The sequence below is a fragment of the Acomys russatus genome, chromosome 11 (assembly GCF_903995435.1).
Source record: "Acomys russatus chromosome 11, mAcoRus1.1, whole genome shotgun sequence".
In the NCBI taxonomy this organism is placed as follows: Eukaryota; Metazoa; Chordata; class Mammalia; order Rodentia; family Muridae; genus Acomys; species Acomys russatus.
The window spans coordinates 18,720,972-18,737,202 of NC_067147.1; the positions used below are offsets into that span (position 1 = coordinate 18,720,972).

General features: G+C 41.0%; 1 protein-coding gene across 1 annotated transcript in view; it reads right to left on the reverse strand.

Moving 5' to 3' along the window:
* Positions 1-16,231, reverse strand: part of Pkhd1 (PKHD1 ciliary IPT domain containing fibrocystin/polyductin) — a 474,396-nt gene that overhangs the window by 359,139 nt on the left and 99,026 nt on the right. Inside the window, 1 exon segment of the mRNA XM_051152952.1 lies at positions 13,676-13,826. Within this exon segment, the coding sequence (XP_051008909.1) occupies positions 13,676-13,826 (151 nt within the window).

The following is a 16,231-nucleotide window of genomic DNA, read 5'->3' on the forward strand; positions in this document are numbered from 1 at the left end:
GGTCCCGATGATCCTGGATCTGCTGCTCCTGCAGCTCAGTCCTGCTCAGTTCAACTGTTTCAAGCTTCGTGAGATTTGTGCAATTTTTGGTTTGGTTTAGCTTATAGTTTTTGGTTTGGTTTGGTTATGTTTTGCCTTATTGGATTTTTTTCTTTGTTTATTTTAGCTAGCTAGGTAGGGAAGGGGGGAGGATCTGCTGGGAGGAGTTAGAATAGAGGAAAGAATGTGAAAATTAATAATATATGGACATTAAAAGATATTTTATATTTTAAAAAACCTGTGGTTAACATGGCTTTGCATGTAACAGAGAGAGGCATCTGCAGAGGATCTAGTCCCAAATTTATCAAAATATCTCACAGAAAGCTAAAAAGTGTTCCATATTTGGGAACAGGGCATGAATGACCATCCAGTGACCCGGCAATGCTGGAGAAGGCTAGCTTCAACAGAGGAAAGTTCTTCTCCATCCTACAGACTTTTACCAGAATTTACTGAGTTTATAGGCATGGCTTTCAGAGTAGTGCCCCATTCTCTGAACTGATTTGACCACAGAGTGCTTAATTTCCAATGGAAAATCCGGTCCATGCAGGATTCACACTGGAAAGCTCTGACTTGGTTTAATTCCCATTACAGACGGAGAGCTAGGCTTTTTTAAGACTTGCTGACCGTCACACAGGTGGATAATACTAGCCTAGCAAGCAGGACTCAGGTCACTATCAGAGTGCTACACCATCCTGCCTCTCTGGTTCCAGCTGACAACAACCACTTCTGCTGTGGCTATTCCAGGCTCCTCCACATCTCTTGCAGAGTACCCAAGTGTAGCTCTTGCTCTCGTTCAGTTGTAGCTCTAAAAATGTCTGATTGCCTGACATCTTGCTTGGTGGCCAGTATTCCTCATGCACACGCATTGGAGCTTCCAGGGACCAGCAGTTATGCCAGTCAGACCTAACCTGTAACCCAACTCCGTTCAACAAGACGGCTTCTCTGCCTCTGAGGGATGTTTTTATGAGAGAACGAGCCATTGCTGTATGATAAATCCCCTGAGAGTTTTACATTTCCTCCTGCATTAAAGACACACCCAAGTGGTGCTCAAGACAGTATGCTCCACGTCAAGAATTCACTTCCTGAAACTCTCATCCCTCTTGACTTTCTTTCAGACCTTACCTTCCAGTCTAATTATTTAGAGATGTCATTTCCCCCACAATGAAGACTCTGTAAGACTTCTCATTATAATAATCTGTACTTCTGTCCCCTCATCCAACTCCAGGTTATTCCCTCTGAGCCTAAGTTTAAATGTCACACTCTCTAAGGAATTTCCAGGAGATTTTTCTCAGCTAGAAGATTTTTTTGCATCCACTTATTTTTTAAAATTGAAATATACTTAGCTTTGTCATATTTTCACACTGTACTTTTGAGTTATTTATTGAGAAAACTTTTCTATTCATTACGCTACCCATCCCATCCAAAATGCTCCATTGTATCCAACCCTTACACCATTTCATAGTCTTTGCTTCCCTGTTTAAATTAATCCTAAAGAGCCCTGTACATGTTTAGCCATTGACTGGAACCGTCTGAGTCTTCTGTTGTCTGAGGGTTAAAATTAAACAATTTCATTTTCCCAGCACAGGGATGCCAGGCCCTGCCTACTAATCATTGTGTCTATATGTCCCACGTACTAACAAAGCTATCAAATATTGCCCTTCAGACTCCTAAGAGCCCATGCCAGGCAGAAACCAAACAAAATATATTTGCTTCTGCTTGGCTGTGCATACTGTCCCCTCTGGGAAGGGAAAGAAGTTAAATAGCAATGTTTTCAAGTGGCTGGTACTGTTGCTGTGGGCCTCAACAGTAGAGGCCATTGCTTTTGACATTAAACTATGGGCCTGGGTCTCCTCCACTCTGTACATTACAAGGAAGGCTGAGAAATTTAATTAGTATTTGTGACATGTTTGATAAGACATCATTTGAAAGCAAACACTAGAACAGGGCATGTCTGTCCCCCAGATTGATCTTGTCTTTGTTATCAAAGGAAAGTTGCCTTGCATAGAACTGAATAATGATCCATCCAATTGGAAGCTGGCAGATCATTAAAAAAAAAAAAAAAAAAAAAAAACTTGTCATTTTTAATCAGGAAGGTATATATCAACAAACACACAACTGATTTTTGAGGTCCTGCAGGCTATTGGGGATAGGCATATTTTATATAGTCATTATGTTTTCTCAGTTATTTGCTTGTTCGTTTGTTGAAAGCAAAAACCCTTCTGAATTCTAAAGGAAGTTTACTAAATGCTTCCATTTATGTAGAGTGAATTCTTGTTCCCATTCCCGTTAAAAGGCCATACAACCCCAATGTCTTAGTTACCAAAATCTTTCAGTAAGAAGGACCAGAGGACAAGGTATTATAAGATGGTCACTGTGGACAAACATTTTTGGACTACTCAACTTCCACTTTCAAGTTTCTCACTCAATAACACCCTCAAGATTTCACTTACAAGCATCAGTGATCTCATTTTCTTAGGCATTTGAGATGGGATTAGGCTTATGCCAAGATTCACAGTGGACAAACACTGGCTAAAACCAAACAACAAAGTCAAATTCTGAGCACAAAGTACTGTGATCAAATAGCTTAGTGCAGAGCAATATTGAGTAGATGTGCTGGGATATATGTGAGAGTTACAGGCAGTTGTGAGGTGCTGTGTGGGTGCTAGGAACACAATCCTGGTCCTCTACAAAAAGTTGTTTACTTCTTGTTCATGCAAAGTTGACAAGACTATTTTTCTTGCTATGTTCACAAAACTCTCTGGGTCAGAACTATCAATATGTTGATATATATTAAACCCATTCTCTCATTTAATCAGCCAGTATGGGGGTTAGGGAGATGGTTCAGCAGATAAACTGTTTATGGTGCAAGCATGAGGAACTGAGTTCTGATCTTCAGGACCCACATGAAGCCGGACACAGACGAGTGTGTCTGGAACCCCAGCATGCCTACATGAGAAGGGAGATAGAGACTGAATTGGGAATCCTCAAAGCTTGGGGACAAGCTATCTATCCTATGTACACAGCAGACAAAGTTGAAGGTAAGGACCAACCCCTGAGATATTTACATCAACATGAACACTCCCGCATTTACAAACCAACACATACACACACACACATGCTCACGCACACACACGCACATGCACACACAAATGACCTAACATTGGAAATGATGGACATGAGGGTCATAGCCCATACATACAAGGTTTCTGTGCACATTCTATTCAAGTCAGATGTATCCATCAGAGCTCAAAAGGCAGGACAACTGCAGTACTCTCTTACCCTTAAAATAGAAATGGAATTTGGAGACACTACCACCAAGGAGGTAATTGGAAGTTGCTATATACTTCCCCCTTTCATATGATTTCTCTGTCAGTTGTTCTCAATATTCCTAATGCTGCAAACCTTTAATACAATTTCTCATGCTGTGGTGACCCGCCCAACCATAAAATTATTTTTGTTGCTGCTTCATAATTGTAATTTTGTTATTGTTATGAATAATAATGTAAATATATTTACATAATGTAAAAATCATAATGTAGATGTTTTCTCATGGTCTTAGGTGATCCCTATGAAAGTAGACACTCGACTCCCTAACTCCCAAAGGGAATTGACAACCACTGTCTTAAGTAAAAAGAGCAGCCAGGAAAGTCAGGTAAACATCCAGTGATTTGAGGAAGCTTCCAGAATTAAGTGGAAACAAGAGGACTTCATGTTTTACGTATCTTACATCAAGAAAGGAAACTCAGGATACCATCTGAGTGATCACCACACCTCAGAAATGCCAGATGTTCCCTTGGAAAACCAACAGGATTGCGCCACACCTTTCTTGTTTCTTTGCATAGTGTGTTTGGGTTTGTTCTTTTTATGTTTTGGTATATAACGTATATGTTTTCTTTCCTTACTAAATAGCTGGTTCTACCTACTGTTCCCTTTCTTCCCTTGGAATGACAGCTTTCCATCTATGAAAACTATTCCCTATTCATACTTTCTTCCCTGAATCCACACTCAAGTTGGCTTCATAGAGCAAGGCAAGCAGAGGGATTTTCTGTCCTACTGTTGGGTGGGTCAGATATGTTGCCACCAGCTCCCCTGCAAGGAGCCTGCTGTCAGCTAGGTGTCACCAAGTGCAGCTGGAGAGCCAGAAGAGGTCCTGTCTGGTTCTCCTATCTGTGGTCAACATAGTCTGAAATGGCATCAGGAAGACAGTGACTAAATGAGCCCACGGTAGGATAGGACCTTAATTTAGATTGGTTCAGTCCTCTTGAAACTAGGTTATATCAAAAGAATTAGAAAGTCGGTCTCAAAATTATATGGGAGCAAATTCATAGTCAATAACAAGTTAACAGCCACCTACGCTAATGATAGTACCTTGCTGGTAACCTCTGTTTAACAGTTTTTGTAGAAACTAGTTCAATAGTCCTAAATCTGCTCAGCAGCACTCCTTCTCCCCCAGGGAGACTGCCCCTGCCTGTCATTAATGGGGTCATTTTCATAGGCACCATTAAGCCTTGCTTTCCACTAAGGGTAGAAACTTGATTTTAAGATAACAATTAAGAGCACTTTTCCTAGGATGATTCAAACTCCCATATAGTGATATAATAATTACTCAATGGTATAGAATAACTAGAAATAATAAAGACTTTTGTGGCTGCAACATAACAAATGGCCATTGAAGCTGTTGCCTCATTCACACTGTTAATGTATGCCACATGTAACCTTAACATGTAATTAAACCCTAACAGATGGAGCAGGCTGATGTCATGAACTCTGTCAATGCTTAAATTCTCTGAGAAAGGAGAGAGTTGCAGGGAGCTTATATAGGAGAGGTAAATACAGAAATCAGGCTACATATTCCCTGGATTTGCTCTTTTGAAAAGAAGAGCATGAGAAAGAAGCATACAAGACCTTGGGTTTGAACCAATGACAAAACAAAGTTTTGGCACGTTATAGGTGCGATGTCACCACAGTAAACAAAACAAGCATGCACAGATCTATTGGTTTCAGTTGTATAGATCTATTGGTTTTCAGTTGTATATCTCATTATGTGTTTAACAAATGATAAAAATAGCATATCCGGAGACTACCTACAAATGAGGGGCTGTTAAATGCTCTATGCCTCTTACTTAATCCTGACAACCTTGGGAAACAGGAATTAACAGGGTTGATAAAGTTAAGGCAATGTGCCCAGAGCTATATAATAAACATATCTAGTTTTCTCCCAGATCCCAAGGTCATAGGCGCTGTATCACGATGACACTGTTGGAATTTTAGGATTCTCTGACTGTTCCATTTTCTATGCACTGTCTTCTTCCAAACCTGGATGTCAGATAGTGCTAATTGATTGAAAGGTTACATGAGCCGCCTCACAGTCATAGACAGACAGTGCTACAATTAGAAGCCAGGCCCCAGGAGTCCTGTTCACTGTGCAGCATACTTGACTCTGCTGCCTGCCTAATTATCCTAAAGAGAGAAGCCCTTTCTGAGGTGAAATGTCTGCTCCCACAGCTCCCTGTCTCCTGGCAGTCGACAGTTGTCATGCATTAGGACTCTCATTTCACAGAGAAAACTCAGACACAGGGGACTTGGCTTTCCTGCAGGTCAGCTAGGAAACCTTTAAGCTCTTGCTTCTTATGTCCCTCTTCTACGAACCATTTCAAGCCTGGATCTCACACGCTGTCTGCAAGCACAACACACCAAGTAAAAGTGGTAGGTCCAAAAGGAAGAGAGAAGGGAAGAGATGGTGAGGGGGTTTGGGGGGAGGAAGGAAGTGGCAAAACTCTGTAAGGGATGGGATAGGAGAGTGAGTGGAGGGAGAGAAACAGGAAGGAGAAAGAAGGAAAGAGGAGAGAAGGCAAGAATAGAAAGGGTAAAATGAAAATAAGGTCATAAAATAAAAGGGACAGGTGATTTTGGATTTCTGTAATAGGAGAAGCAAAATTGAAGACAGACTTTTCAAATCTGTTTCTGGATACCTAGACATACTCTGCAGAAAGCACTGAATGCTGTCACCACTGAATTGTGGGAAATTTCTAGGACATTCTCGTTAAACAAGTAGGGATTAGATTAAGAGCTGTGGTTTGATTCCTGATCAGTACTCCCAACCAATTATTTGCCTTCATCTATTCATTCCTCAACAGGGATCGATCCTTAAATGCATCTCTCCTGCATGAGTTTTACTGTCTAGCAGGGAGATAGCATATTTAAACCAATGTATATAATCTACATATGCAAAAGAGATAAATTCTGCAAGACAAGTATGATAACACACTATGAGATAATGCAAGAGAAAAAAATCCTTTAGTGTAAAGGAAATAAACATCCCGAGGTAGAAATGTACCAAGAGGCCCAAATGAACTTTAAAAAGGAAACAACAGTTTGAGGCTCGGAGATAGCTCAGTGTAAAGTTTGTATGTGAGGATGGGAATTCAGTCCCCCTAGCAGAGAAGTTGGGCAGATGTGGTGGCCACCTGTAGTCCCAGCACTCAGGAGACAAAGACAGGGACCCCTAAAGGCAAGCTTGTTAGTTCAACTAGCTGGAACTGTGAGCTCCGAGTCAGCTAGAGGCAGACACTCGGTAAAGAAAGTAAAGTGGAGCATGACCCAAGTAGACAACTGACACCAACTTCAGGTCTCCACATGCATATGCACTCATTTCCACATGCATCCACACTCACGGCCACACATCCATATACACGCAAACAAGCAAAAATACACCCACATAACACACACACACACATATATACAAACATACATATACAGACAATGATATGGACATCCATATACATGCAAGCAGGTAAACATACCCACACAACTCACATACACACACACACACATCCATATAACACAAATAAGAAAACATACACCCATATAAAACACACACACACATTTACACCATACACACACTACACACGCACACATACACTATACACATATGCTGCACACATATACACATTACATACACATATACATACACACACTACACATACACATACATACATACACAGAGACACACACAGGCACACAAAATTGGAGGGGTAGTGATTTAATCAGTGCAATGTCAAACATTTATTGGTCTATGAGGTATTTTGTCATCACTGGAAGAAAGCTGAGTAACATCTCTCCAGTTTTCCTGGTCACCATTTGAAATCACTCAGCATTTTACTGCTCCAGTTCTTTGAGACCTCAGCTCACTGCAGACATGTCAGTGGCTGTTGTTTATCAGATCTCATTACATAAATGCCAAGGGCACAGAGTCCCACACAGATGTCAGAAGCTCCATTTTGGCACTGTCCCTCCACTCTCAGACCCTACTCTATGATCTCTACAACTATCAGCAGACTTAGATTCCAATTTCTTGATGTCCCACCCAATGACGCTGTATCTCGGAGGTACTCATACCCAGTGCTTCCAACAAGAAAGTCATGAGCCTTGTGTGTTGCCTTTCTCACCAGGAACACACTTCTGCAGTCTCATAGCCTATTCCTGAAATATATCCTGGCTAGCTTTATACTTGTACATAGCATGGAGATAAATCTGATACTCAGCACTCTTTTGGCCCAGAGCATAAGTCTGCCAAATCATACTTAATGATGGTACCTAATTGGCTCAGTGGATAAGAGTACTTGTTGCAAAGGGCCCAGGCGGGTTTGATTCCCAGTAGCTACATGGAGGCTCACCACCTCCTCAGGCACTAGGCACACATGTGGTGCACAGATGTATGTGCAGACAAAACACTCCTCATATGTATAAAATAATAAAAAATGAATCTAATTTTTAAAAAATAAAAGAAAGCCCTAAGAAAATGATTGGTGTTAAGTGGATGTCATGAGGCTGCCAAATGTCATTCATATCTGTGAGTCTTCACTCTGCCTCAATCTCTCCACAGAAATATCGCTCAATATCCTTTCTGGGAGAAGTAGAATTTGATTTGCAAAGATTCCAGGGTTGGCTGGAGGACTGAATTTAGTGGGGAGTGGACTACTGATTTTCCCTTAAAGAGAAAATAGATAACCTAGTCATCCACGTTTCAGTTATGTCTAAGAACACAATGCCTTGCTAGTGTGTGTGTCTTGCTATTTTTGTGTGTCTGCTTCTTGAAGAATGAAGTTTGAGTAGCTTCTATACCAGTTAAGTAGGAATGGGGATCAGTTAAGTAGGAATAGGGATCAGTTAAATAGGAATAGGGATCAGTTAAGGAGGAATAAGAATCAGTTAAGTAGGAATAGGGATCAGTTCAGTAGGAATAGGGACAAGTTAAGTAGGAATAGGGATCAGTTAAGTAGGAATAGGGATCAGTTAAGTAGAAATAAGGATCAGTTAAGTAGGAATAGAGGCCAGTTAAGTAGGAGGAATAGGGATCAGGTAAGTAGGAATGGGGACCAGTTAAGTAGGAATAAGGACCAGTTAAGTAGGAATAGGGATCAGTTAAATAGGAATACAAATGGTACTTCTCTGGGATATGACTTCCTGCTGTAGATATCAGGCAACCTCCTGTTGTCTACTGTGGTTAGAATGGGATATGGTCCCACAGGCTCATGTGTTCAAACGTTTGGTCCATGGATAGTGATTCTATTTGGAAACTCACGGAACCTCTACAAGGTGAATCGTAGGAAAGTGATCGCTAGAGGTAAGCTTGGAGGCTTTATTGTCTGGTTATACTTCAGTGAACTCTGACTTCTTACACAATGTGCACAAGCTGCCTCACACTCCTGCCATAACTACTTCCCGCTTTGTTGGACTGTATTCTCTCAGACTGTAAGCCCAAAATAAGTACTTCCTTCTTAACTTGTTTCAGGTATTTTGTCTCAGCATTGAGCAAACTAACTAATAGCATCCTATCTTGTGTTCAATTTCTGCTATCTCCTATCTCTAAATTCAGTCAGGGTCCTAATTGGTGATCTGTTTTTTTTTTTTTTAATCTGAATTCTCCGTTGAAGATATTTCCTCCACTTTGTTACATCATATTCCATTCTCCCTCTTACTTTCCATTTTTATGTACTACCGTTTGTCTCTTTGTTTCTTCAAAGAAGGGACTTATGCTATTTCTTCTTCTTCTTCTTCTTCTTCTTCTTCTTCTTCTTCTTCTTCTTCTTCTTCTTCTTCTTCTCTTTTTGTCTTTATGTATACTTGAAGGATATCACTCTTTCATTGGGTAAAAATCTGCTCTTGAAAACTATAAGGGGCTGGAGAAGCTCAGTGAATAAAATTCTTGTCATGCAAGCAGAGGGATCTGGTTTGATCACCAAAATACATGTTTACAAACAAAGGTGAGATGCTGGGTGGTGATGGTGCTCACCTTTAATCCCAGCACTCAAGAGGCAGAGCCAGGTGGATCTCTGAGTTCAAGGCCAGCCTGGTATACCAAGCAAGTTCCTGGATAGCCAGGGCTACATAGTGAAGCCTTGTCTTGAAAAACACAAAAAACAAAAACAAAAAAGATGGCAAGGGCTTGAAAACTAAACTCCAATGAAGAAGAGATTATGTATCCTCTGGGCTTTCTGGCTGGCCAGCAGAGCCCTCTTAGTGAGCTCCAAACCAATGAAAGAGACCGTATTTGAAAAAGCAAGGTAAACAGTGCCTGAGGAAAAGAACCTAATTTGACTTCTGCCTTTCATATGTACATGCACACATGCATACATACAAACACACATATGTATAACAAAAACTATATAAAGTTCAGAGGCCAACTGTGAACAAGTTTTATGCTGCTCCTACTGTGTTTCTGGTTTTCTATTCATCATTTTCTGAATCTCATGTCACATTTTCTTGAATTCATTTTACAATTTCTCAAATCCTCTCACAGAGTATGCAAAGGGTGGGTAAACTTTCTGAATTGTGTATAATTTTTGTTTTGTTCTTGTACCAAAGTATGTCTTTATTTTAGTCTTATACCAAACAAGATTTTAGCAAATGCAAGTTTCTAGATTCAAATATTAAAAACAACTTCCTCTTAGAGAAATCTTTTCAAGTAGCCACTCCTCAAACACTAGGACAAACACTGAATGAGGTGGCTGAACTTGGAAGAATTTCCTGGAGGCAGAAATGAAGAGAGAGCTGCTATCCACATCCTTTCTTTCTCCGAACTTGTCAGAGAGTTCTACAGTTGCCTCAGGCTTGCTTAAGTTGAATATCAGCCCTGCTACATACAATGGACCAAATCCATCTGCTGTCCCCAGACAAACAATCCTTCTTTGGTTTATGTTCCTCTCTTAAGATCTCATCTTGACAACCATAGAACCAAACTCAGTGACACAGATGACTCTTTCTAGGATGAGGGAATGAGGAGAGGTGGCAGCCTATTGAGAAATATTGGAATTAAAATGTTCCAAAGACAGGTTATGGTAATACCACAGGTCTTCATAAAATCCCCATTATGAATCATGTATTAAATGCCCCTAAGTACCCTTGATATATTCATAAGCATATCCATGTATTTATACCTACACACACACAGCAAGAGAGAGAGAGAGCCAACATTCACAAATGCTTGTGACTTCAGGGCCCTTCTACTGCTAACTATTGTACTTGTGTCTGCCAGTGCTGCACTTCTCCCAATCTAGATGGAAATAAAATTTGTTTACATCCTGACAAAGATTCCCAAAGCCAAAGCAGAGAAAGTATTCAAACATGGATAGGAAAATCCCTGGGGACCTATTACTCTCCGATGACACTGGCCTAGGTTACAAATCAGCTCCATGTCCACTTAAGTCTTTGTGGCCTTCATGGTATCCACTTCCTAAACAAAACAAACCACTCCACCAGAGAACTGAGTCTAGGATTAGCAAGCTTCCCTACAACTACATTTGTCTGGCCCCTGGACAGCTGTGTGCCCATTTAAGCCACACATATATCCCCCAGCTCTCTCTATATAAATACAGTCAATATGTAAAACTTGTGTCCTAGATCCTTGTTTGATTGGTTAGGAAACTGCTAAGGCTAACACAGACCTCAGCTTCTCATGATTCTGCTATAACTATCTCCCTCACCTCTAAAGAATGGAGCTTCCTAGACATGCCCTCATTCTCCCCCTGCCCACTTCCTCCTAATGAACAAAGGGCTTACTTTCTCCACGGTGACATAGGGCTGCATGGTTGTGATGTCAAATACAAGGCTGTGTGATCTTTACCATGTCATCTGTCCTTATGAATCTCAGAGACTCTGAAACACTAGTCTGGGTAATACCCAAAGATCCCCTGAACTGGGATGAATGCACTCTAGGTAAGTCTTACCTTTTCCTTTACCTCAACATCCAGCTCTGCCTCAGCAGCAAAGACACAGTTCCATATTGTTTTCTTCTCATTTTAAGAGCATAGCAGAGGAACATGAACATGTTAAGATCTCAATACATGTACATTGCTTAAGGATTTTAAAATAACTGAAGCATCTAAAGATCCTTTAAACCTCAAAAATTGACCCTGAACTGTTAAAAAAAATAGTGAAATCTGAGAATTAAAATTATCTGGTCAAAGCAGCTGTGATAAATAGATAATGGTTCTCTTGCATTGTCACTGGCTAACACTGGACTTTTGCTCTGTGTATAGTGTAGTTTTCAGTGTCTTGTATGTAGCTAGGCTCACAAAAGTCTGAGCAGGTAGCTACTATTACCGTCCCTACTCTGCAGATGAGAAAACTGAGACACAGGTAGGTTAAAGAATTTCCTTGAGATAAGTAGTCTATTCCAATCTGTAGTAGAGCTCCAAAGTTCAGACACTTAACCAATATAACCTTATGCCTGGCATCTATGTTGACATGCCAAGAACACTAGGACTGCGACCCACTCACACAGAAAGTGAGGCCAAGGTGCTTAAAACAGAGACTTATAATGGGTGCTGAGGAGGAGAGTTGCTGTAGTGTTTGGCACTACACAAGACCTCTATATGAAGCCTCAGAGATCTTTGCAGAGGCAGAGTGGAGTCTAAGAGGCAGAGGACAGGCCGGCATCACAAAATGATGGTTTCTGGACATGTCATGGTTGTTGTACTCATGAACTCATTGAAGTGATTGAGCCCCTCAACATTTCACAGTGGGTAAGGGACATCTCATGTGGCCCTTTTCCTCGAGAAAGAACTATCTGATGGTTTGGGGCAGAGCATTATCACTCTCTTCAGTGGTGCAGCCACTGACTAGCTGTTCATGCTCCAGTAAATAACATCCCACCCATGGTCATGCACAAAATACAAGTGAAACTCAATGGTTACATGCAAAACAAAAGGCGTGAAAGATAAGGGGGATTTATTGGAAAGAGAAATGTATTCATCAAGAAAGACGGGAACATGAGAGAGGGCAAAGGACATGAACACAAGTTACGTGCCTATGAAATTGTCAGAAAGATCATTGAGAGGGTGAGATTGAGATTTAACACTACTGGGTATCCTGTATGCTTTCACCTGACAGCTGAGTGAGAAGCAGAACGAAGTGGGACCTGTAATTATAAGACAGCAGACATGGCAATAAGAAGTCATTGTGATCTGTGGACTGAAATAAAGAAGCCTTTGGGAGGACACTATGAAGCAGGAAGTGAGGACACTGGGCAACCAACTGAAGGGAGGGTTCAGTGGAGTGAGAAAGCTGGGGACAGGGCCCCTGGGCATGGGGACAGATAGGGAACAATTTAGGGAGGACAGAAGACAGATTCTTCAAAATTGCAGACATTTTCAGCAAAAAATACAAAACCTACACAGTAATATTTACCACAAGCCAAAGGTGAATACCTTTAGATTGGGAAGGACTGAATCAAACAGCATAGACAGAAGGATCTGGAATACTGTGAGGCACATAATAGGCACTTAATAAATGTTTGTACCAAATAAAAAAGACAAAGACAAGATGACCTAAGGACTGCTTTCATTAGAGAAAAAGAAGAAGAAGAAAGATACCTAAGGGAGTAGGTGCTCAATAAATATTATTTTTGGTCTGTGTACAGTGAGAAGCCTGGGGAGTTGTAAGAGATTATCCGATACATTTCCAAAGAACTCTTAGCTTCTGATTTCAATTCTCGCAAATTCCCTTGGGAGGCCTTGGAATCTCTCACCGGGGACTTAAAGAACACAGTATGAGGAGAGCCACTTGAAGGGAGTGGTTCGGACGGTTTAAATGGGATACATTGAGATTGAAAGGCTGGACCAAATGGCCTCTGGCCCTTCTTATTTCTAACTTCCCAGGAAATCTCCTCTGAGGTTGACGTTCACAAGCCTTTCCCTCACGGAACAAAGCTGAACCAGCTAGACCGGCGACATTGTTGTCCCGCAGGCTGAAGATGGCTGAATGACTTGGAAGCCTTCCAGAAGGGCCTGGTTAAACTGTAGGCTATTTATTTTTACCAAGAAATAAAGCACAGAGAGGCCCTTTTCTAAAATGCTCGCAAAAAAACAGGACAAAATGCGGAAAGGTTATCTGCTCAAAACTCGCCTTCACAGAAGCCAGACAATCCTCATTTATTTTTGAGAAAATATATGATTAAGCAGAGTTAACTATGAATTTGAATGCTGAGCACTGGATCAGCCCCTCAGACTTTGAAAGCATTTAATATTATATATTGCCGCCATTTGGGACTAAATTGTTTTTTTTTTAATGTACACAATATTACAAATTTAATTTGAGCTCTTTGAATCAGTCTGTAAAAAAGATTTGATTATACCTGAGTGTTCTGGTCCCGGCTTTTCTGTATTTCAGTGATCTTGGCGGTAATTGGCTGATTAGGCGTCTCACACTCCATCTCTGCCTCAGTTTCCATGGTAATGTTACAGGAGCTATTATAGATGAGAACTTCATCTCTTTCCACTTTAGGGCTGAAACAAGAGGGGAGGTTAAATGGGGTGTCATCAATCTTAATGAAATGCAATTATTTTTACTCTTATTAATCATTGCAAGCCATTAGCTTGTGGCAACTACAGGCCACCATTTGTCAAATTTTGCAAATTTCTGTAATTTTGTTTCCATTCTTTTATTGTTTGTTTTTCCTTTATCTGCTCACCCAGCAATGAAAACGCACACAGTTAAATATCCTCCACTGAGGCCTTTCTTCCTTTCCAAATTAGGCACATGAGCAGATGCTCCCCAAGCCCCACCCAGCAAGCAGCTCCCAGACAGCACTTTCAGTTCTAAAAATGGAAGTAAAACCTGAGCCGACTTTTTTTATTTTGTTTGGAGTTAATTTTTTTTCTTATCCCTGTACCTCTTCCTGATCTTATTCACACTTAGTGTTGGGGGGTGCAGAGTGAATTGCCTGCATCCCCCCAGGGCAGATGAAGAAATTGGAAAACCCTCACAACTGGCTAACTGGTCCCTAATTCCAACTGTGAAAAAATGAGCTCATTTAGGCTTTCAATTCCCTCTCCCCAGCTGATGGCAATGAGGCTCCGTTGCTAGCAGTAGAACATTAACTTAGTAAATTAATTAAACTTACTCAACAGCCCAGACTAAGCAGATTCGATATATGTACCAGTTATATCCCAGACATTCACTTTAAAAAGTCCTTTCCCTTTAAGGAGAGAAGGAAGACTGGATTTCAAGTGAAGAAGAGCAGCACACAGTTACAGAGAGTCTAAAAACATGCAGTCTAGAGGAGATGAAGGTATGGATATTAAAGATCAGTGTGCCCAACAGGTGTGATATTTATTCAAGAGTAATCCTGGCTTGGGGCCTTGTTGCAACTAACTCAAGGATTATTAGTAATAATAATGCAGGCTGTTTCACACTTTCCTGCAATTTTATATGCAAGGTCTCGTTTCAGCCTGTAAATTAGGCAGAAGTATGAAGTAGGTAAGCCAAAGAGATCAGAGGGATTTGCATAAAGCCAAGCACAAATTTATTCAGTGTCAAAATCAGAACTAGGGTGTTGTGCTTCCTGACCTAGGCCCTCAGATTTGCAGGTGCTGACAGGGCCTCAGCCAGAAAGATGTCATGTCCCAAGGGATCTCTAGGGTCTCAGAAGGAGCTGCAGGAAGGACAAAGGTCACCGATAGAGAGACTATAAATCATGTCACCAAACTGTAAGCATCGTTCATGAAATCAATGTCAAAATGGTGGTGTCCCAGACAAACTGCTAGAAATAATGCCTGCATTTACTACCACATCTCAGCGTTTAATCTCCCTTTCTTCTTGCTAAAATAACCTCAGCTGTATCTAGCAAAGATATGACGTGTGTAACCACCATGTTCTAGACCTACAGAGTGTCGTCAGTATTTTAGCCTCACACCACTCAGAGCCAACACAGAGTCTAAGCTGACCACTGAGATGCTCTGTTCTCCTTTAAATAGAAACGTACTGCCATGGCACCTAGTACTGTGTCCTTTGGCATGCCTGATGCTTGCTTGAAGATGTCAAGGATCTCAAAGTCTCAGCACACCCAAAGTCTGGAGGTGTCACTGTACTGTATATATTCATTGGAGGCTTAGGGCAGCATTAGCAGACAAAAGTTAGGTGTGGAAACAGGTGAGCATGGTGGAATGCCAGGACAGATCGTTACCTTCAACATAGCACTAATAGTCTAAGGCCTGTCTCTGTAGAGTTGGTAGATTATTGAGTACAACAAGGACTATAAAATGACTAGAGTGAAGCCGAGTATACAAGAAGCGCTCGATAAATGCAACGCTTGCTTGCCCCAGTTTGGGTTGCAGTGGTGTCGGTCATGTTACTGTTGAGATGTCGGAATCCACATTCAGCTCTAAATACTTCGCCTCACTTTTTGAACCTATAATTCAAATTCATGTTAAATCAGATGTCATCATCTTTCTAGTTAAACCAGCATCCAAAGCCAGATGGAGCCACGGGATAAATACAACTCATTTGCTCCTGGAATGCCAATCACACTACAAGATTCAGAGAAGTAAAGTAAAGTAGCATCGGTTCTAAAATATCAAATAGTAAACCTGATGAAAAGCCTATGTCTGGGGAAGGTCATAGGCCTTAGAGGGGAGCATGGTGTTATTTTGAAAATGGTTGGAATCAAACTACTTTCTAAATGTTTGTTTTTATACTGATTTATGCTGCTTTCAGCATTGGTCAGAGAAGCTTCTTTTGTAGAATGAATCTCTTAATTCAGAGATGTATAACTGGTAAAAGCACTGAGAATAAATGGGTCTATATAATCAGATGTCAGTGGGTCATTTATACCAACTTCCCTCTACCCAAGGTCCAGGGAACATCTCAGAAGAGGGGGAGAAAGTACCAGAGGATGAGAAAGGGAGCTATG